The sequence below is a fragment of the Ochlerotatus camptorhynchus genome, unplaced genomic scaffold, assembly GCF_037179485.1.
Source record: "Ochlerotatus camptorhynchus isolate MF236.1 unplaced genomic scaffold, CSIRO-AGI_Acam_v1.1 ptg000086l, whole genome shotgun sequence".
Lineage (NCBI taxonomy): Eukaryota > Metazoa > Arthropoda > Insecta > Diptera > Culicidae > Ochlerotatus > Ochlerotatus camptorhynchus.
In genome coordinates, this window is record NW_027040576.1 from 692,822 (window position 1) to 716,223 (window position 23,402).

The following is a 23,402-nucleotide window of genomic DNA, read 5'->3' on the forward strand; positions in this document are numbered from 1 at the left end:
TTGGCCATCCTCCACGAACGAAACCTTCCGTCGTCGCATTTGGCAGTGCTGTGCTGTGGCTTTTCAGTCAGATCCACTTACTGAAGCAATCTCGTGCCGTGCAAATGCAAGCAACAACCGTGAGAGAAGACTAGAGGTGACTGCGTGTGTGGTTTTTACCTACGTGTGTCTTTATTTCTTCCTTCGGGATCAACCGACCATCACATCAGTGCTAGTGCAAAGAAGATTACTCTGAAGGAATAACGGGAATCTGTGCAAGAAGATTTTAGTTACGTAGAAACCGATCCGTGTGTACTGCTGGAGAACAGGATTTCTCGCCGTAGAGTGCGTGTGTGAGACTTATTTTTTGACACTACTTTGGACAGGAACAGAAATTTTTACTTTCCAAAAGAGATGAGTTCTGCTCCAGCCGCTGCCGCCCCGGCCCCAGCGCCGGTTCTCAAGAGAGGAATCGTCAAGCAGGTTAGTACTTCCGGTACGGAGGGTGGACCGTTTCCGTATGTTAAGTGATAAATCGGTTCCCTGAAAAAGCTGTCCAAAATCGATGAAGGAATTTTTTCACCCATGTTGGTCTTGTTCTTCTTGCTGCTCTTCGCCATCGGCTCTCTTTTCTGCTGCTGCCAGCCAGCCAGCCAACCAACCAGCCCGTGCTGCGGTGTTGGTGCCAACTTGGCATTATTGTGTGTCTATAGAGCTATCTTTGCGATAGGCGACCAGCCTTTTTAATCTACAGAAAAGTAGCTCCAAGTGACCCTCGGTCGTACTTTCAATGTAATTGGCCAGGAATTGATATCTGGATTAGATTGTTCAAATGATTGCGTAAGGCACCAGCCATATCTATCTAGGGGGAACTAATCCGCCTGCCATCTTTTGGGTGGGAGGTCACTTGGTGAAAGGTCCCTCCTTGGTGAAAGTTGGCAAGTTTGTGTAGATTAACGTTTCTGCAGATAGTTTATTTTTTTGCTTAAGAATTCGGTTTATGTTTTCCTAAAAAGTAGGTTAGGCAAAATGTTTCTTTGTTTTTGTCCATTGACCCACAATCAGCGGGGATGCAACCGTCTTTGTCGATGATGTGCGGTGCTGCCACCTCTGGTGGTATGTATGACCGACTTGCGTGGATAATAGATGCATGTCATTCGGGGCGATTGGTAGCTTTTGGTTCAAATTTAGGAATTTCTTATATATTATGAGTTAAATAAGTCTCATTAACAGAATAAGAAATACGCTGACAGGATGATCTGATCATTTATTTATGTAAGTCAAAATAATGGTAAATGTTTAACTTAACAGCTGTTTCAAATCGAACAGAGGATTTGGTTGAAATCATACTTACATCTAACGTGTATTAAAGTGTCGACTTTTTGGAAAAATCCGAACTCGGGGAATTTTATGTTCCCTGATAACAGTTGCTAAAACCTCGTCAAGAGCGTTATGTCCAACAATCATCTTTCCCAAAATCATTTCCATCATAAGCTCCAGTTCCAACCCAGTGGGAAACCGAACTTTTGTCAGTGAAAACCTCAACCTGAGGTATGTTTTAAAAACAAACGAACAGACTGACGTTTGTCAGAAAACAAGCAGACTTAATAAATTTGATATAAGGCTGATATAAAGATCAAAGTCGTACACCGAAAATCATCATCTGAATTTCACATAACATTTATGCGATCACATTTATTTTATGTTATTTTTCATATGAATTTAATTGTCCTCATAATATTCATTTTGTGGTGGGATTCGCTGCTATGTCATCACAGGAAAGCTATGTGAAATTCACATGGATGTCATCCATTAGATATGTGATCAATTTTTTGAGTGTATATCAGCCTTATATTGCAAAAAAAAGGCCCTTATCGGGCTATTAATGGGCTTGGTGGTTACTTGGGTTAGGAGTATTGCAAAGCAATTGTAAGGAGAGTTTCGAGGGAATTGCTAGCAAAACTCTAAAGGGCCACCCATATTAAATCCGGATCTGACGCTTTGCGGCTAAATGGCAGTTGAATGTCACATTTACGTTAATGCAACGCAAACGAATCTAATGTGGATGGTCCTTAAGGTGAATCACTGTGACATCTTTATTCTCGGAACCACTTCGAAACTTTAAGTGCACAAATAGCAGCTTCTACGACACATGCAACATTCAAATTGTTACTCCACGTTTGCTGCACTGCAGCATACATAAAGTAGCAATTTCAGGTGACATGGTGTACCGATTTCCGAGATTTGTGTAATTGAAACATAAAATTCGAAGTGGAAGTGCATGTATAGCCTACGTGGCGGCCATTTGTGGACTCTACAAGGAATCGCCTTAAGGCAATAGAGTATCAATCCTAAAGAATTCTGGCATCTATATAGTGAAACTTTACCTCTGTATTCGAATATATTCTGCACATTGTAGTCGAGATACGCGTATCTAGTAATCTATAAGCTATTATTTGAACTACAGGAAATGACTAACCCCTAATAGTTCCAACGAAATTGAGAGGAAAATTCCAAGGGAATACTTAGGAGAGTTTCAAGAGAATTCCTTAGAATTCCAAGGGAGTCGTGAAGAGTGTTTCAAGAAATTTATGGGGCCACTCCATGAAAATTCTGATCCGAATTCAGAAGAAAAAAAGAAGGACAGTAAGCGGAGGAGTAGCTTAAGCGTTCCGAGGCCAAAACAACAATACTGTATATTGACGAAAAGTGCGTTTGATTGAATTAAATTTCTCATCTCTTTCGTCTTAAAAGACGCTTGCATGCACACTAGACTGATGCAAAATTTGAAATTTTTGCTCCACAGTGCTCAAACGGTTCCAAATTGGGCCCTGATTAGCCTCCCAACACTTGAACTCATTTAGTGAGAAACTGACTTGGCACAAACCATTTGAAGTTTATATGGAAATTACTATTGGAAAATAAATCTTTTTGTTCATTGTCTTCTAGCCTTTTACATATTGTACTGTTAACAAATTCTATTGCTATTCTTATGGGAATTTTTATCAGCTACAACTTAGCAGAAAATCGTTTTTCAGCCAAACGTCAAATTAAATAGTTATTAATTGTTTAAGAGATTGATAATCTTATGGCAAGATTAAGCAACTGTATTGTGGGCAACACTGTATTCTGCAGTGTGACATAGTAGCCAGGGTTCCTTCCATTCATTTCGGCAAAAAACATGTTTTATTAAATTATGGAATAATAAGATATTATGATAATATTTTGTTTGCGTAAGCAACAAGAAAATATGGTAAAGTTTGTGTTTGACACATAATACCTGCCAATTTTGCTACATGAGAGTCGCAATAAGCGATTTTGTCATTTATCTCACCCACTCGTCGCTCTTCACTCTTCGCGAAAAGGCGATCAGAAAACTACTCATTGTGACTCTGTCAAAGCTAAGTTTGCAAGTTTTATGTGTCAAACACAAACTTTACAATCTTGTCTTGTTGCTTACGCAAACCAATTATTATCATAATATCGTATTATTCCATAATTTATTAAGCCTTTTTTTCAGCCGAAATGAATGGAAGGAACCCTGATAGTAGCCATGATTTTTGTCCTCTATTCTACGCGCCATAAATACCAATGTTGCCTGCTGAACAGTTGATTGAGCATAATAAGACATCAGTGACTTGAATCATTAATAATTGTTGTTCCTTACATTTGATCGAAAAGTGGTCTTGAACAAAGTTGTAGCTGAGAAGCAGGTATCATTTTCTAAAGTAGAGTGAACTGGTGAATTTTGAGATATATATGAACCGGAATTAAGGTTTCTTCATAGCAATTCCCATATAAACTTCAAATGGTTTGTGCCAAGTCAGTTTCTCACTAAATGAGTTCAAATTTTGGAAGGCTAATCAGGGCCCAATTTGGAACCGTTTGAGCACTGTGGAGCGAAAATTTCAAATTTTGCACACTTAGATCACAGACAAACAGACATAACACATTGAATAATTCTCACTGTAAAACATCATCGCTAAAACATTACCGCCATCTGTTGAGTACACTGTGGTGGGTAGTACGCTGAACAGATGGCGGTAGTGTGTAAACGTCAAACTCAAGGGAAATGACTATGCGCGCCGCAGATGGTGGTACTACCAACTACGATACTTTTAAATTGACCGTTAAATGCTTGTTCGATGAACATCTTGCGAGTGTTATGTCTGTTTGTCTGTGCTTAGATTATTTTACAGGAGTCAGTTATTTTTACTGGGTTTATGATTATGCATGTGCATGTGTGTGTGTCGGTATGAGCACCGAAATTCATATGACTTTTTCGTAGTGCGAATACTTAAGGTGCAATTTACTTTTATTTATTTTCGAAAAATTCAAACCCAGTGTTTTTGACGCATCATTTGAGATAGCAAAAAGCTCGTGTCATTTAATGTAAAATAGTGAAACTAATGTAATGACAAGAATTTTTTGCTATCTGATTTGATGCGTCGAAAACAACTAGGTTAGAATGTTAGGACATCGTACCAAAGTAAATTGAACCTTAAAGAGTGCCGCCAAGAGATTTTTTTTTAATTGCTAGGTAATACCAAGACATCCATCATTCCAAGGAATCCCCGGCAGTGGTGAAACGATAAAAAATAATACAGGTAGCGTAATCTTGAACAAATTTTTAAGATATCCTGTGAAAAGTTCCAAGGGTTCCGAAAATTTCAAACATAGATATTTTTTTTTTCGACTTGATTAACAGAAAAAAAAAACAGCTCTAGGATTAAGAAAAACATTCCAAATTCTGAGGTCGTGGTAAGCTCCAACTCGGATTAACTTTTAATAGCGGATGATCTGCAAAATGTTTGCTAACAGTCGTGTTGTTTAATGCCGAACTTAAAAAAAAATTAAAATTCTTAGATGAATATTCCAGACACGGAGAAATATCCAAGCTTTAGGAACAAATTTTAAGACAAGATTAATATTTTTTAGTTTTATCTGTATGTGTTTTACCTAAATTTAATTTTTCACTAACTGTTTCGGAAAAACAGTGAAAATTTTCACTGTTTCTTCACAACAGTGACGTCCCTGCTGAAAAATCAAAAACAGTTTTAAAAATTAAGGTTCATATTTTTAGGTTTGCTTTGATCAAGCTTGAAAATGCTAATTACAGCTAAAATGCTATTTTTCGGATTTATGAAGTTATGAAATATGTTAATTACTTACTTACACAGGACCCACCAGTGGTGCAAAGGGCCAACGTGAAAGACTTCCATCCTGGGCGGCTGCTCGCTTTTGCCTTGACCTGGGCCCAGATCAGATTCCTATCGACTTCCTTAAGGGGAAGTTCACCGCTTCGAAAAAAATAATTACGTTTTGATTTTTCTAAGAATATTGAAAAAAAAGTATCAAAAATCTAAAAAAATCACATTTTTTCTAATTTTTTGAAGAAAATTCACGTGCAAAAACATGTTTTATAAGTCATTATGGCATAAAGTTGGACTCAAAAAACCACAAAACATCAACTTTTCGGTTTTTCTGAGAGTCCAATTTTTTTTTCATGATGGGATAGAAAAATTTTTTTTGCATGTAATTTTTGACAAAAATCTAAGGAAGAAACTGATTTTCTTGGATTTTTGATAATTTTTCCCAATATTTTTAGAAAAATAAAAACGTACCAAAATTTTTTTTTTTTTTTGGGGCGGTGAGCTTTCCCTTAATTTCCTTATTGAGGCTCCGCCGCCATGAGCCCCTGGGTCTGCCTCTGCTGCGATATCCTGCCGGATTCCAATCCAGTGCTTGCTTCAGTTGTGAGGCCACCAGGCACGAATTATATACCACAGGCATCGGTTGATGATGACCTGCAGCTTTTGAGTGTTCTCCACTGATACACACCACGTCTCACTGGCGTATAACAACACAGATTTCACGTTCGAGTTGAAAATTCGTGTTCAGATTTCACGTTCAAGTCCGTTATCTTCAAGAAAAATTAGGATATACAATTTTTCCAGATATCACAAATTTTCTGAGGTTCCGAAATTAAAACTCTGGTTCCAATATCTCTTCGTCATCTTGAAAGTTTTCCAAACCCAAAATGGTCTAGGAAACTTTCCCAGCGCTAGAGATTTTTTCAAAGACCTGAATTTCGATAAATCTTTGAAGACCGGAAGCTTTAGTATCGACAAACATCGAAAAATCATGTAGTAGAATCTCCTTATTTTTTAGAAGTTCTTTTCCAAGCCCATCAAATTGTATTTTCTACAAGTCCGGAATCAGCAAATTACCAATCCCAGATTTTAGATAAATTCTATGTTTAAAATCAGAAATATTTTCTATATTTTAGAATCATTAAACGTTTCTCGGACTGTGAACTTACATTCTAACGTATCGTAAATTATTCTATGCTTTCTTAATTTTACTAAGTACCAGCATTAAACAAAAAAAATTCCAATATCTCTAAAATGTATACCAGGATCTTACAACTTTTTTGAAGATCGAGATTTTTCGAGAAAATTTACCTGTTTCCAGAATAATGATAATTATTGATACGATCCAGAACACTTGTCAAGGTTACAGAGATATGAAAATTTGTCTATGTTTGAAGTTTTACAAAAGTTTCTTTATTCGATACCTTTAAAAATGCTTGTCTTTAAAATGACGAATTTGTCCAAGACGTTGAACATTTTTCTCTGCGCCTCAATTTTTTTTTTCAATTTCTAGATTTCCTAATAATTTTCTATGTTCAATCTTTCACATCCCAAAATTCCACCAATTCGCGATCTGAATCTAAATTCAACGGTTGGTTTGCAAAAAAATCGTGGCAGAAAAATGAGTACTGTGTGAGGAACTGGGGGTTGCAAATTAACATATTGATTATCCAATTAAAACTGATTTTACGAAAACAAATTTATAAGATCCTTCAGCCATTTGTTTTAGTCCGGAACAAATATCAAGTTTTTCTTTTGTCAATTTCAATTTCATATAGTCAAAGTACAAGTACAACTGTTGAGAAATCTGGGTTTACATCCACAAAAGTACGTATTTTTATAGAAATTTGGGTTTCTTGATCAGCCAAGTTGGATTTTGGCTCCGTCCTTTGAAAAACAGACTTGGATGTTATGGAATAGACCTTTGTGAGTTCATACGTTTTGAAGCCAGGTTGGATTTCAGTTCAATCTTTTGAAATTTGTACTTGGATTTTGTAGAATGGAACATGCTGAATACCGGAAGGACGAACCTGGTTAATATTCACAAAAGAAGGTATTTTCATAGAAAATTAATTTTTCTGTTTTTCCGAACTGAATTTTGGCTTCTATCTTTAAAAAATAGGCTTGTATTTTAATAGAAGTTGCTGAATCCATACGTGAGGGTTGAATTTCTTAAATTTTTGAGAATACCGAGTTTAAATTTACAAAAGTACGTATTTTCATAAAAACTTTGATTTTCTGTTCTGCCAAGTTGAATTTCGGCTCCGATCTTTGAAAATAGACTTGAATTTTATAGAATGGACTTTGCCGAATCCATACCTGATGGTAAATTTTTTGAAGCATGCACAATTTTTTAGAAAACTGGGTTTGAATTCTCAAAAGTACGAATTTTTATAGAAATTTGGGTTTCTTGTGCAACCATGTTGAATTTCGGCTCCTTCCTTAGGAGTGGATTTTACCGAATTGCTGAATCCATCCGTATTTTCATAGAAATTTGGTTTTTCGGTTCTGCCAAATTGCATTTTGGCTCATATCTTTGAAAAATAGGCTTGTAATTTTTAGAATGGACCTTGCTGAATCCATACGTGAAGGTTGACCCGGGTTTGTAATTCGAAAAGGTTTTTTTTTTGGTTTTCCTTTTCTGCTAAGTTGGATTTTGATACTGTCCTTTGAAAGTTATGCTTAGATTTTATAGAATTGACCTCATATGTGATGATTATTTTTTTAAGCACACCCAAAGTCAGGTTTAAATTGACAAAGTTGCGTATTTTTGTTAAAATTTGGTTTTTATGTTCAGCCAAGATGGATTTTGGCTCCTTTTTTTTAATATTACGCTTGGATTTTGTTGAATAGACCTTCCTGAACCCATAAGTCTAGTTAGATTTTTTTTGAAGCACGAACAATTTTTAAGAAAACTGAGTTATATTTGGATAGGGAGGAAGTATCGCAAACAGAACGTTTTTTTTTTTCATAAGAACTGTTACGTTTGTGGTATTCCGTTTGATGGTTTATCCGAAATTTATCAATACCCAAAAATCAATTGCTTTGATCCTATTCATCTACATTATTACCAATGTTCTTCCTTGAAAGGATACAAAAACTTATACGTTAAATGTCTTGTGGATAACTCGAGTGTTACACATAATAAGGTCAACATTTAGGGCATTAGTGTCAAAAATCACGACTTCAAAGAAGTATAAGGCTAAAGCGGAGGCTAAGAAAAAATGTTAGCGTTTGAAATATACGGTTTAGATATAATGTAAAACGAATTTTAAATGTTTTATTATTATTTTTTTTTGTTTATTTTTTATCCCCCCCCCTCCCCCTCCCTTGACTGGTGCGAGCATGGAGTGACAAAAGAAAAACTTGTGATTTGTTCCGGCCTTATTAAAAAAAAAAGATTTCAAATGCTCATGGTGGTTTAAGAATTTAAGAAAGATCGCATTCAACGACAGATTAGATCCATATCTTCAAAATATTTCTGATCAATAAATGTCACTATTGGTCACTTTGTTATTGTTTTAAAGTCACTATTTGGTCACCGTTTTTCGTTATACGCCTTTTTAATAGAAACTAATCGATCGATTCAACCTCTGGTGGTGAATATGAGAACGTCAAAAAGAGTGTTGCGAGCAGAAATTTTTGCCGTGAGACATTGGAAGCGTAACACCTTTTCACTTTTCCTGATAAATTGATTCATCTGAGATGCTCAAAAACTTGATCTTTAGTTGAAAAATTTAATTCTGTAACATTTTTACAAGGATTCTGCTAGAGTTCAGGAATATTTTTGTTGAGAAAAATGCAAAATTCCAAAAGTGCCTTAGTGGTTATGATCTTCCGGATTCCTTGTGTGTGAATAGTTTAGGTGCAAATCAGTTCAGATGTGTGGAAAATCGTAAAATAAGACAATTACCGATGGAAACTGGCAAGATGTTTAATGAAAAATGCTTTAACTATTTTTGAACGCCTTTTTTGTTTAAGGTAGAGTTTTTTTAAATAGCCGGCTTCCTAAAGATCGTGCCATTCGTGTCTATCCCAGCTCTTTTTATCGCACCTTCTAACGCGATATTAAATAGCAGACACGAAAGTCCATCACCATGTCGTAACCCCCTTCGAGATTCAAAGGGACTCTAGAGTGTCTCCGATACTCGAACAACGCACATCCTTCGATCCATCGTTGCCTTGATGACCAATCGCGTCAGTTTATACGAAAATCCGTATTCGTGCACATTTAAATCGGCCGTTACAGATTTTCGAACAAAAGTTAAGTTTAAGATTCTTGTCGGTGAAGGGGCTACGTATAAGTATTCTATTTGCTTGCTTAAATGTCTGGCATCACAGATCCGAACCATGATCGATGTTGATGATCATCATCATCGTCATCGCAGTCGGAATCATTATTGGTGTGTTGATTTTGTTTGCGTTTGTTACGTGATAAAGTGAAGGAGGGAAGATTTTTTACTTTTTTTTTCACACATCGAAACACCGTTGTAGTAAATATACACGCTAACTTGAAAGTACCCGTTAATGGGTAAAAAATGACCCATTTTGAAGACAAGTGGCTTAACACATTGATGAGTATTTTTTTATCCATTAATGAGTATTTGTTACCTATAATTGAGTAACTATTACTCCATTAATGGGTAACAGTCACTTATTAATGGGTAACAGTTACTCATTAATGGGTAAACAATTTACTCATCAATGAGTTAAGCCCCTATTCTTCGAAATGAATCTTTTTTTTTACTTTCAAGTTAGCGTGTAATCTCCCGGCTCAGAGACAGTCGTCAACGCCAACCCCATCACCACAGACAAACAGACGTAACTCTTTCTTCTCAATCGTGCTGGCGTCGGATCACTTTGACGTTTCTCTACATGCAACATTGCTTGAGACTCACGAATAACTCGCGAGATGTCGGTAGTTAGTGAACATTTATTTAAAGAACTACGTCTGTTTGTGTGTGCCATCCAACCGGCAAAACTGCCTTTCTCCCATCTCTCACTTGGTTCGTTTTGTGGTGTTCCTTCATTCGTTCAAATTGTTTTACCTAATCCACTCTTCACGGAGAAATAAGCATATACAGTGCCTTCCCGTTTTTAGCAACACGTGATTTTTATCTGCTTTGCTGTCTATAAAATCCAATCAAAGTGTCGATTGACTAACAAATGGCGCGTGGGTGATCTAAAAACTCTAGGTGTCGCATGACCAGTTTTGGCTTTGCTTTGATTCGCCAATTTGCAGTTGACTATTATTTAGGGGTTGCAGATGGTTGGTATTTCATGAACAAAAGGGGCCGGAAAGCTCTACCATAAATATGGGGAAAATAAAAGCTGATATTTTAATTTGTAATTTGTATATTCCCTTATGAAATTTGTATGGTTATTTTGCTTAACGACGTGTTTCGGGTATCATCCAAACCCTTTGTAGAATAGTTCAATCATTTGGGTAATCATTATTTTATGGTATTTTTTATTAGGGTTTATTACTCTATTACTCTAATGCAAAACTACCATAGGCGAACGATAAATGATCGATCTATTCCACAAGAAGTTTAGATGATACCCTGAACACGTCGTTAGGTTAAGCAAAATAACCATATAATTTGTATTAGGGCAACCTATCTCAGTTGACAAACTTTTCATAAGTGAAGGAAGAGTTTTCTGGAGAAATACATAACTGGATATGTAAATTAACTACATAAATTAAGAAAAAAAAATTAGTAGCAAGAAGCTACTAGAAACTACAGTGAATTAATCATGTTTTGTTGTTTTTGTCATCATCCACATCCAGAGGGCCAGTCACTTTCGAATGTATGGAAACAATTTTTTCTTCTTTCCTTTATTTAACGTCGGTCTCTGTTCCGCAATCTAGTGCCAATCACCGACGGACATCGATTGCCATCCATTGACGGCAATCGAATGTGCAGGAAGGCAGCTTCCTCACCTGCGTAGGATATCGCACCCATTCAACACACATGGGCCGAGACCAACGGCTTTACTTCCCTTCCGAAGGAAGACGTGATCAGAGATTTTTATGCCTCAGAAAAATCCCACCGACCTCGGCTGGGATTGAACCAAGACCCATTGGGGTGTTAGAAAGCAGTCACGCTTACCACTACACCACCGGCGCCGGCGGAAACCATTTGGAAATGCATGAAAATTTTAAGTTTTTTTTTTCATTATCGTCTTTATGGGCAGTTTTAGATGCACAAAAATTGCACGAGTACATTACTATGGTGATAAGGTAAACACTCGTTTATTTGTTTCCTTCTGTGAAAGCATGTTTAGTCACAAATCGTGGATTTTCTGATGTTCTCCATACTGCAAAGATGATTTTCCTACCACTGAAGGGGCGACATCTCTCGGATCTTCAGTATAGCTACTACTCAAATCATATAATTAATTATGGAAATTACGGAGGTCGTGTTGCCAAAATCGGGAAGACACTGTACAATACATACGTATATGCGGTAAGCTGTTCACTACACATCCACCCAACCGGTTTGTGTATTTGTATGAGCAGAGCACTTCCTTCCAATTCCCACCCTTCATCTATCGCTCCTACCGAACCGAGGGGGGCACATGTGTCAGTCCATTTTGAATTCTACTCTCAGTCACAGCACATCGTCGCCATCACCAGCAGCGATATGTTAATATTTGAAGTTTTACTTTTCACCTTTGCCTTCAGGTTCTGTCCGGTGATTCCGTGATCATCCGTGGACAGCCGAAAGGAGGACCGCCACCGGAGAAGCAGCTCAACTTTTCCGGAGTGATTGCCCCGAAGCTCGCCCGCCGACCGACCAATAATTCCACGTGAGTTTTACCGCAAGTACATTTTGATCATAACCTCTGTTTTGAACCGACTGTTTCTATTTGCTTCCATCTAGGGAAATTTCCAAGGATGAACCGTACGCTTGGGAAGCTCGCGAGTACCTGCGCCAGCGACTGATCGGCCAGGAGGTGTACTTCCATGCTGAACGACCACCGAATGCTACCCGCGACTATGGATACGTGTGCATCGGCAAGGATGCTGCCTCCTCGGAGAACATCGTTGAATCGATCATATCCGAGGGTTTGGTGAGTGTCCGTCGTGAAGGTGTCCGCCAAACGCCCGAGCTAACCCGCCTCTGTGAGCTGGAAGATGCCGCCAAGGCAGCTCGCAAGGGTAAGTGGAGTGACTCGCCTTCGTCGGAACACGTGCGTAATGTCACCTGGAACATTGAAAACCCCAAGGCATTTTTCGATCATCACGACGGTAAGCTGATCAAGGCGATCATTGAACATGTCCGTGACGGATCTACGGTGCGTGCATTCCTCCTGCCTGAATTCCAGCACATCACTCTGATGATGTCCGGAATCCGATGCCCCGGCTTTAAGCTGGATGCCGACGGAAAGCCCGACACTAACGCCGAAGTGCCGTTCGCTGAGGAAGCTCGCTACTTTGTCGAATCCCGCCTGTTGCAACGTGAGATCGAAATCCGATTGGAATCGGTTAACAATAATAACTTTGTCGGCACGATTGTCTTCCCCAAGGGCAACATTGCTGAAGCTCTGCTCAAGGAAGGTTTCGCCAAGTGCGTTGAATGGAGCATGCCCTACGTGAAAGAAGGTGTCGATAAACTCCGAGCGGCCGAGAAACATGCCAAGGCAAATCGCTTGCGTCTGTGGAAGGACTATCAGGCCCCAACCGCGGCGTTCAACAGCAAGGACAAGGATTTCTCCGGAACCGTGACGGAAGTGTTCAACGGTGATGCCATTATGGTCAAGATTAGTCCCACCGTATCGAAGAAGGTGTTCCTGTCGAGCATCAAACCGCCACGTGAGGCTGCCCGTACTGCCGACGAGGAAGGAAACCTGCCACCTCGCCCGAAGGGATCCCGCCCGCTGTACGACGTCCCATGGATGTTCGAAGCTCGTGAATTCCTGCGCAAGAAGCTGGTCAACAAGAAGGTCAACTGTTCGTTGGATTACGTGACCCCAGCCCGGGACAACTTCCCCGAGAAGTGCTGCTACACCGTGACGCTGTCTGGAGCGTAAGTATCTTTTCTCATATTCCCTAAAGTGGATATCCATCACATACGTTAAAGGCTTCCTGCTTCAATGGGAAGTCCATAATTATGGGGTGGTAAAGCAAATCCAACAGTCGCTCTAGACTCTAAGGGCGAAGCATGTGTAAAGATTGCTCACTCTTACCATTGATGCGATACAAATAACTTCCCCCAAAAAATAAATTGTCTCACTGTCAGCGTGTACTTGACTCAGTTTTTCTTCTCCTCCCACACAGTAACGTGGCGGAAGCCCTGGTAGCCAAGGGTTTGGCCACGGTGATTAAGTACCGTCAGGACGATGACCAGCGCTCGGTCCACTACGACGAACTGCGTGCCGCCGAAACGCAAGCCATGAAGCAGCTGAAGGGCGTTCACGCCAAGGATGACATTCCGACGCACCGCATCAATGACCTAACGATGGATCACTCCCGCATCAAGCACCAATATCTGCCCTCGTGGCAGCGTGCTCTGCGTACCGAAGCCATCGTTGAGTTTGTTGCCAGTGGTTCCCGTTTCCGTATCTACTGTCCAAAGGACAGCTGTCTGGTGACATTCTTGCTGGCCGGTATTTCATGTCCTCGTTCATCCCGCCCTGCCCTGAGCGGTATCCCTGCCCAGGAGGGAGAACCCTTCGGAGACGATGCACTCCAGTTCAGTCGCGAACGCATCCTGCAGCGTGACGTGAGCGTGAAGATTGAAACCACCGACAAGGCAGCCACCAGTGTGATCGGATGGCTGTGGACCGAGAACAACGTCAATCTGTCGGTTGCACTCGTTGAGGAAGGTCTCGCATCGGTGCACTTCACCGCCGAGAAAACGGAACATTTCCGTGCCCTCAGCGAAGCGGAATCCCGTGCCAAGTCCAAGAGGAAGAACATCTGGAAGGACTACGTGGAAAAGGTCGAGGAGGACAATAAGGAGAACGAAGACGAAAAGGAAGACCCAACAGCCCCCGCCGATCGTAAGGTTAAGTACGAGAACGTGGTCGTTACGGAAGTAACCCCGGAGTTGCATTTCTACGCCCAGCACTCGGATCAAGGTGGTAAGCTGGAAGAACTCATGACCAAGCTGCGCCAAGAGTTCCGTGCAATGCCCCCGGTCACCGGATCGTACAACCCGAGACGAGGCGATATGTGTGCGGCCAAGTGAGTACCTTCATTAAAGAAAGCCCTCTTCTGTTCAAAATTTCATAAAAACACCCTTCTCGTCCCTTCACGACAGATTCTCGGAAGATAACGAGTGGTACCGTGCCAAGGTCGAGAAAATTGAAAAGGGCGGCAACGCTTCGATCCTGTATGTCGATTACGGCAACCGCGAGGTAAGAATTCCCTCAGCTTGTTCCCCCATGTATCGCAAGTACCTTAGATCCATTTCTGTATTACCGAAAGAAATGCTTGAGTCATATGCTTGCCAGAGTAAACCGAAGAAGATCATGATCAGCCTGGTTTATGCCTGGACTCGTCAGCTCCGCACACATACCAAACCACGAGCTTAAGGCCATCTCCCCCTGACCAACCGAGGCACTCTCGCAGAAACACCTAGCTCGGCACGTTTTGTGCCATTGCGTTCAAGTGTTCTGTGGGCTTCGTCGAGGAAGGCAATTGTGGAGATTTTAGGCGCTGGGTGTGCCACGGTGAGCCTCGTCCGGTGGCTGATGGATTTCGGACACTTCCCTCTACTCGAACTCAATAGTATGGTTAATACTATTCTCCTTTCCCTGACAGACCGTGCCCACGACCCGCCTAGCCATGCTTCCGCCTGCCTTCATCTCGGACAAACCGTTCGCGCACGAATACTGCCTGGCGCTGGTGCTTCTGCCTACCGACGAGGAAGACAAGGCCGACGCCCTTAAGGTGTTTGCCCAGGATGTGCTGAACAAGGTCCTGCAGATGAACGTCGAGTATCGGTGAGTACCAGAATTACAATTTGGGAATCGATGGTCAACCCAAGTACGGCAATAATGCCAAAGGACAGTTGGCCGCACACCCTAGCCACGTTCTTCTAGATTATTGCCAATAGAAAAGCAAGGTCTTACCACTTACGGTATTACCGGATCGACCTTCCGAAGCGTGATTGCACATCGGCAGTCATCGCCTCAAATAGATTCAACAGTCATATGCCTACTTCTCAGAAAATCCAAATTATTGTCTATGTCGTTGACACTAAATCCGTTTCCTAATCGCTCTCCCTACAGCGTCAGCGGTGCCGAGCACGTAACTCTCGTTGATCCTGCGACCAAGGATGACATCGGCAAGGATCTCATCAACGACGGTTTCTTGATTGCCGAAAAGAACAAGAAGGACCGCAGACTGCAGAAGCTGGTGAGTTTTCCATTTGCATTTGTGTAGTTAGTGAACGCATTCCATCATGAATAAGTTATTTGGTTTCTCGATCTATCAGTATGAAATCATACGATTGAATGATGGTATAGTAAAGCATATCTAGCGAGACTCTAAGAGCGTCGGTTCAGTAACCCTTAGCGACTTTCTTACCAGGGCTGAGATACAACCTTACAACTTAATATTTTATCGATTGGTATTGAAGGAGATGGAATTAATGACACTTACAATTTCCGTTGCAGCTAAACGATTACAAGGAAGCCGAGCAGTCCGCCCGCAAGAACCGCAACGGCATCTGGCAGTACGGTGACAGCACCGAGGACCAGGCCGGCGAGTTCGGCCTCAGCCGTTAAGCGTGGTTCCGGCACCAAACAAGCGATGATCACACCTGCCCCTAAACAACAAAAAAAAACATATATTATTACATTATTATCAAGAAAAACCCACTAATTGCAAGGAATGCCAGAAGCAGACAAAAATCATCTATTTAAGATATTATTCCAGTTTATTTTTTATTTTTATTTTTCCAAGTCGTGAAAAACACAAAACTTCCAAACACTTCTATTAGCTAGCAGCAGGAAGGGAAAGTCAGAGAACCGATTATGAAGAGCTCCTTATCACGTAGTAGATTCATTATTACTCTCCAGAGTCAGAGATTACCATAACACGACAAACAGAATTGTATAGCAGAAACTAACATCAAGTAGATGATTTCAGGGAAAACCAATAGTGCAACAAAAGTCGAAACAATCAACAATGGGTTTTCATCCTCGGTAGCAACAGCAACAGAGCGGCGTTGGCAAGCATTTTAAGAAACATTTACACACGACAGCCCTCACAAACCCACTAGGCTACTACAAACAACGGCTGCAGAATAATAGCAGCAGATTTGCCGTACTAAAAAAACAAACCTAGATGCGAATAAGACTGTTCCTCTCTCTTTCGCATTCGTTGTCAAGACTGTTGTAGTAGTAGTGTGAGTAACTCTATGAAATAACAACCACCGTCTAAACGCGATGCTTGGCAAACAGAAACGTAAGGAAAGAACACAACCACACAATGAAAACAGTCTAATTAATGTTAAAACACAAGACAGAAACAAAAATACGTAGATCTAAAAGGAGTAATTCAGCGAGAAAGAGAGAAAATTGTCCGGCTGGAACAGAATTTTTCGTTATTATTTTATTTTTCCTGTATGTTTTTCGCTACCCTATTAGAATCGAAAATTGATTAAGGTTTCTTTATGTTAATGGTGGAAATAAACTTTTGTGAAACGTTTTTTTGTCGAACGAAACAGGTTTGTTTTCTTTTCCTCTTCCTTGAGTGATGATGATGATGATGATGATGATAGTTCGCTCTGAATTTTGTCAAGTGCTTCTAAAGACGATGTAAATTGAAAAAAAAAATTGAATGGGAAAATTGGTTGCAAACAGAAAAAAAAGTATATATTTATGAAAGCAAAAGGGAGTTGTATGTCTGAAAGCAAGATCAAAATGAAAATATACGAAAAAAGCATGGATCGTCTGGTTACTAAATAATGCTCTATGATAAAATTTTAAATTGTTTTTGGTAATCCGAAAATTCCACTCCTTGAGCTCCGTCCTGTTCGCAAGTATCGACACGGTAGTTTATTATGCAGCTAACCAATTCATTCGAGTAGTTTAAATAGTTTTCTATCACTCGAATAAAAAAAGTGATGTGTAATGCCGTTGCGTGGTGGGTGTCAAACGGATTCGTCCGCCTCCTCTGATAACCAGGGGGTTATTCCGAGTGCCTAAGTGACTCTCTCTGTCACTAGAGAGGTGATAAATGTTACATACCCCCTTATTCTGCAAGTCACGTGACTCTCTGTCACCGGTGAGGTGACAATTGTCACCTCGTGTGAGGTGACTCTCCATGTAAATCAAATGGAGAGTCACCTCACACGAGGTGACTATTGTCACCTCACCGGTGAGAGAGAGTCACGTGACTCGCAGAATAGGGGGGATAGTGGCATGACTCGCTGTGCAAATCAAATGGAGAATCACGTCACCACAACGCGACTTTTATCACCTCACTAGTAACAGAGAGTCAATTCGACTCTCGGAATCATCTCCTCAGTGAGGAAACTAGAATTACGATTTTCATAATTACCCCTATTCTGTGTTTCGTTTCGAACGAAATTCTCATACAAAAAAATATTTTTTTGTATGAGAATTTCGTTCGAAACGAAATACAGAATAGGGGTGAATATGTTTCGTATGAACAAGCATTTTGAGCTCTGGAAATAGTTTCATACGACACGTATTTTATTCATAGCATGTCTATGAAAATTACATGACTCAAAAATGATTCCCATACGAAATGAGTCTAAATTTCATACGAGGCTGCAATGAACTTCATGAGTTGATCTTGTGTGAACAAAATCATACGTCGTTCGTATGAAACGCTGTTCAAAACAAAACAATCCCCCTTATTCTGCGAGTCACGTGAAACATGTAAATCGAATGGAGAGTCACCTCACACGAGGTGACTATTGTCACCTCACCGGTGACAGAGAGTCACGTGACTCGCAGAATAAGGGGGAATATGGCGTACGAGCCGAAATTGCTAGCGTATGTTAAAGTTCCGGCGCTAACTTGGGCTGTATTTAGAGGTAAAAACGCTGAATTCTAAATAATTTTCCGGATCCTACCTACATATTTAAAATTACAGAGTGTATGGCTTTAATAACAACCATTATCGCGTACTGGTAGATCCAGAAAAGCGATTTGATTTGGACGTGAATTGCATAATGGCTAGAACAAAACGTAAGAAGATAATGTAAAGATGTAACTGAGTTAAAGTGGGAACCAGTGGCGTCAATAGCCAGACAGATGGTAGTCCCGGCACTTAAAATTTTAAAGTTAATTTTTGAGTGATGTTGTTTATAATACTAAAACTCAAATGCAATGCTTCAACGTTTAATTTTTCTTTGTTTATAAAATAAATATGAATGTATGATTACAATTGATCATGTATACTTTCTTATCATCATGACCAGGCATGGAAAATCATTTACATTCATTCCATGCATTCATTTACATTCATTTGCCTCTAACTTTTTTCATCAACAGAATTCCGCGAAATGATGTATGAAACTTTTGTAGGTTTTATTATAAGCTACAACTTTTGCCTGTAATTCAAATCTGTATCTCTTATGCATCATGAATTAGAGCGGGCAGAACTTATTACTGTTTTTCAGTGAATGTGAGTACAGTAGTGGCTTCTATTCGCTCTGGTTCGTCATGCATAAGAGATACGGATTTGAGTTGTTGCCAAAAGTTGTAGCTACAAAAGTTCAATACGTTATTTTACGGAATTCTGTTGATGAGAAAAGTTAGGGGCAAATGAATGTAAATGAATGCACGAAATGAATGCAAATGATTTTCCATGCCTGATCATGACAAAAAGTTGGACTCTGAATCTGAACAAAACCGAAAAGTCGTTTTTAAAGTCCAACTTTTTGCCATGATGACTTAAAAAAAATATTTTTACACGCAAATTTCCTTTGATATAAAACTGTTTTTCCGAGTATTTTCCTGAAATCTCTAAGAAATCTTGGCTCTATTATGCCTTTTTACAGTATGCAGGCTCGCGGCATAATTTGTATAATTTGAAAGAAAAACAAACTACGAATAGCTACAATGAATTTCATAGTTTCGATTGGTTTTCGTATTCCTCTCGTTTCTAATTCATACGAATGAAACGTAAATTTCATACTCATAACGTATCATTTTCATACGACACATTTATGAAATCCATATGTGTCCAGGCTTGCAATTGCTCATTACAGCTAAAATGCTATTTTTCGTTATTATGAAACAATGGGATACTATAATGATAATTTTTATTTGTAAGATGCAAGAAGAGGTGGTAAAGATTGTATATGATATATAAAATTTGTCAATTTTGCTTTCAGAAGGTCACAACTAGCGATTTTATGATCGCTGATTGCTCGCTCATCGCGTTGCTCATCGTTACAGCTAATCGCTAGTTGTGACCTTCTGAAAGCAAAATTGACAAATTTTATATGTCATATACATACAATTTTACCACCTCTTCTTGCATCTTACAAATAATAATTATCATTATAGTATCCCATTGTTACATAATAACGAAAAATAGCATTTTAGGTGTAATAAGCAATTGCAAGCCTGTATGTGTCTACTGAAAAAACATAAATGATAACAGAGGTGCGCGTTCATATTTCTGTCGTATGAAATTCAAAATAAATTCTTTTGGTTAAATTCCATAAATATTTCGTATGAAATTCCAACGAATTTTTGCCTCAGTATACTATCGTTAGGGGGTAAACAAAGTCCTACACTGAGATAATTATCCCTACAAATTTTATAAACTACATCGTATGAACGCATGCAAATACAAGCCTGAATCAATTTCATCACACCAAATTTTGAAATCCTGTTCCAGCAAAATGAATTGCTGAATCGCATCCAGCAAAACTAACTTAAACTGAAAAATCAGTAAAATGAAATATTTTGCTGAACGTTCCAGTAAACTGTATGAAACGTCAAAATCAGGCCAAAATCTATCATTCGTACCTTGACGATTTATGATTATTTTTATGTTCAAAGTGTTCGACTCACAAAATATCATGGATATTATATAAAAAGAGCTTTTGTCATGAAGTAAGTATACTAAACTACCTTAGCAACCTGAATTAAGTTGAAAAACTTTCGTTTTTCTCTGAAATTTACAGTTTTCTTCATTCGCAAACCTACCCAGGAGTCTCCTTAATAAAGAAACAACAACAACAATAACTCACCCAGGATGGCCCATCATGGCTTCTTAGACATGATTTTTTAAAGAAGTGCAGTCACATTTAATAAATTACTATATACAACTACATGAAAGTGTAATAAAATATTTATTCCAATAATGCCTCTTTAAAAAAACAACAATCGAGATTTGCTGCTCTTTCAGCAAAATGATTGATGTTCCGTTTTGCTGGATAATCAGTAAAGTGCTGTCAATTTGACATTGGCCTAAATTGCTGGTCGTCCAGCAATAATATTTTGCTGGATAGATTGCTGAACTTACAGCTCGGAAAAATCCAGCAAAATATTGCTGGTTTCCAGCGATAAAAAATGAGTGTGTATACTTAAAAATCCAAAATCACATTTTTTAGTACAATCAGCCTATTCTACTCGCTAGTAAGGTGAGGTAACTAGTGAAGTGATCCTAGCCACCACGCGATAACTATTGTCACTTCACTCACCACGCACAGTAGTTCTCAATATAATAAATAATTCCGGAGTGATTTGAGAATTGGGTGTAATCGTATTTGTAAACAAACACGTCAATCGCCGATTTATCGCGAATAAAAGCTCAATTTTGAAAACTAATAACACTATGAGGTAGAGGTATGATTCCTCTTTCATTTGGTATAGCTTGTTTATAAAATTGAGCATTAATTCACGAGGAATCGGCGATTGAACTGTTTGTTTACAAATACAATTACGCCCAAATCTCAAATCACTCCGGAATTGCTTGGTAATTGCCGTTAACTTTCTCAGTCTTAATCTCACTCTAAAGACTACGATTTAATGTGCCCAACTCTTCGGTCATAGGTTTTAGTTCATGGTCCATGGCCGAAACGTCATGCAGATTAAATCGTTGTCGTTAGAGTGAGATTAAGACTTAGAAAGCCGTTAAACTAAGCAAATCACTCAAATACTAGTCGTCACCACCACTATTATAGTAATTAATCAACTCAAACTACATTTTTCATTCATATCTTTTATGAGTTTCATACGAAATCACAAATGAAATTGTTCGTAATATCCAATGATAGCTATCGTTCGTTTATATTGCGATTCATAGTTATATGCATGAAAAATCATACGATGGCTGATTGACAAAAAACTGACAGTTCTTCATAGTTCGGTCGTATGAAATTCAACATAAAATCTTGTCGCAAAAAAATCATACGATATTTCTATAAAATTCGTTTGATTAATAACCTCAGTGTAGGTTTTGCCTCAGTATAGGGTAATTGATTCTGGTTGGACCTATCCAAAAACTGATGATGGTTGGACCTATTTTTTCAATCGCTAGTTTAGTCAATCTTCGCTAAGTTTTTATTTTGAAAGATCACTTTACTATCATAAAAAACTCTTTTTCTTCAATTTGCATGGGTGTTTTATTGAAAAAACTTCAAAACAATTGAGTTTCAATGTGTTTTCAAAACAGTTCACTTTTCACGCATTAGCTCGTCATCATGCCTTACTTTCAAACATACAAAAAGGGAATATTTTTCACATTTATTTTTATTTTCATGCAGTAAAATACTGCTTTAAGGTGTAAAAAACACGTTAGTACGCCATTTATCCATTGGTTTCACTAAAATGTTTGAATAATTGACGAAATTCGAATAGATAAATCCAACCATGATCAGTATAGGTCCAACCAACATCATAATTCTTTACTGAATAAAAACGTTTTATAAAATCATTTGTTCATAATATTTAACTTTTTATGTTATTATTAGAAACAAGAAAGGTAGATCTTTCCCCTAATCACGCAGTTTTCATAATTATATGTTGAATTCATAAAAAAAAATACGACATGAATATTGACGTCGTGTGAAACCGGCCTAAATAGGTTCAACCATCATCAGTTACCCTATTATCGTTAGGGGGTAAACAAAGTCCTAGCTGTTGGATACACATGATGCTCTGATGCTGTATCCTTATGCAAAAAAAGAGAGCTCAACACCCCCTGGCGATAATAGGTTAAGGTATTATCGGAGGTTTAATTTACCCTATGTTTAATATTTTTCGACACCGTGGAAATAGCCCATCGGTTAGAATTCACAAGTGTTGGCATTTTGGTTTAATCTGTAATGAAAGTTATAATTAAATGCATCTTGGAGAAATGAAGAACAGTTACTATCCGAAATCTATCGACCGGTGGTGTTCGTCTGATTGAACGTCGGCTCACATCTCATTAATAATGAAAACGTCAAATAACAACGAAGTGAGCTTAAGACTGTGACAAATCATGCGATCATTTTTTTAAATTATTTTGTTTTAGATTAAATAATTCAAGTTATTAGTTACCTTTATGATAATAGTACAAAATCAAGTTACATTTACTTGAAAATTCACGTAGCTTTTAAGTGAAATTTATACGAAGATCATCATATTGTCCGATAAAATTTACGTGAAAATCACTTGATTGCTATATGAATCACTTCTTCTTCTTCTTCTTCTTCGCATTTCAAGCTTATTGCGTATCGCATATTAGCTTTCAACTTAGTGTTCTAGATGCACTTCCACAGTTAGGATCTGTTCATAAACTACGTAGACAGTTTAGGGGGGGGGGGGGTTCAATTGTGCACAGTCCATACAAATTTAAAAAAAATGTATGGAAAATTGTCTACGCAGGGGGAGGGGGGGTCAATAATCCCAAAAAAACTGTCTACGTAGTTAATGAACAGCCCCTTATTAATTGAGAGCTTTCGATGCCTGTACCATTTTTGCATTGGTATAATTGTGTGGCAAGTTCAATCATACTTCCAACACGAAAAATTCCTAGACCGGACAGGGAATTGAACCCAGCCACCTCCAGCATGGTCTTGCTTTGTAGCTGCACCTTTACCGACTGAGTTAAGGGAGGCCCAATATGAATCACATGGGACAGATTTTCATTCCCAAAACACGTAATTTTCACCTGAAAATATCTACGTCCTATTTCAAGTGAATATTAAGGGAACTTTTATTGCAGTGTATAGTTCCCGTTCGTCAGTTTGTTTGAAACGTCAACAAGCAAAACAATCATTACAAATTGTGTTCTCAACTTATCACGAGAGTTAACGGAAATTAGTGAAACATTACTGT

The 23,402-nt window shown here is 38.8% G+C and overlaps 1 protein-coding gene across 1 annotated transcript; it reads left to right on the forward strand.

Annotated features, from left to right (window-relative positions):
• Tudor-SN (Staphylococcal nuclease domain-containing protein 1) lies at window positions 1-16,801 on the forward strand. The gene is made up of 8 exons (XM_065218445.1): window positions 1-462; window positions 11,821-11,945; window positions 12,020-13,165; window positions 13,417-14,325; window positions 14,402-14,498; window positions 14,905-15,086; window positions 15,375-15,501; window positions 15,762-16,801. Exons 1-8 carry the CDS (start codon window positions 394-396, stop codon window positions 15,870-15,872), a joined length of 2,766 nt encoding a protein of 921 aa, XP_065074517.1. The 5' UTR covers window positions 1-393; the 3' UTR covers window positions 15,873-16,801.
• The last annotated feature ends 6,601 nt before the right edge of the window (window positions 16,802-23,402 follow it).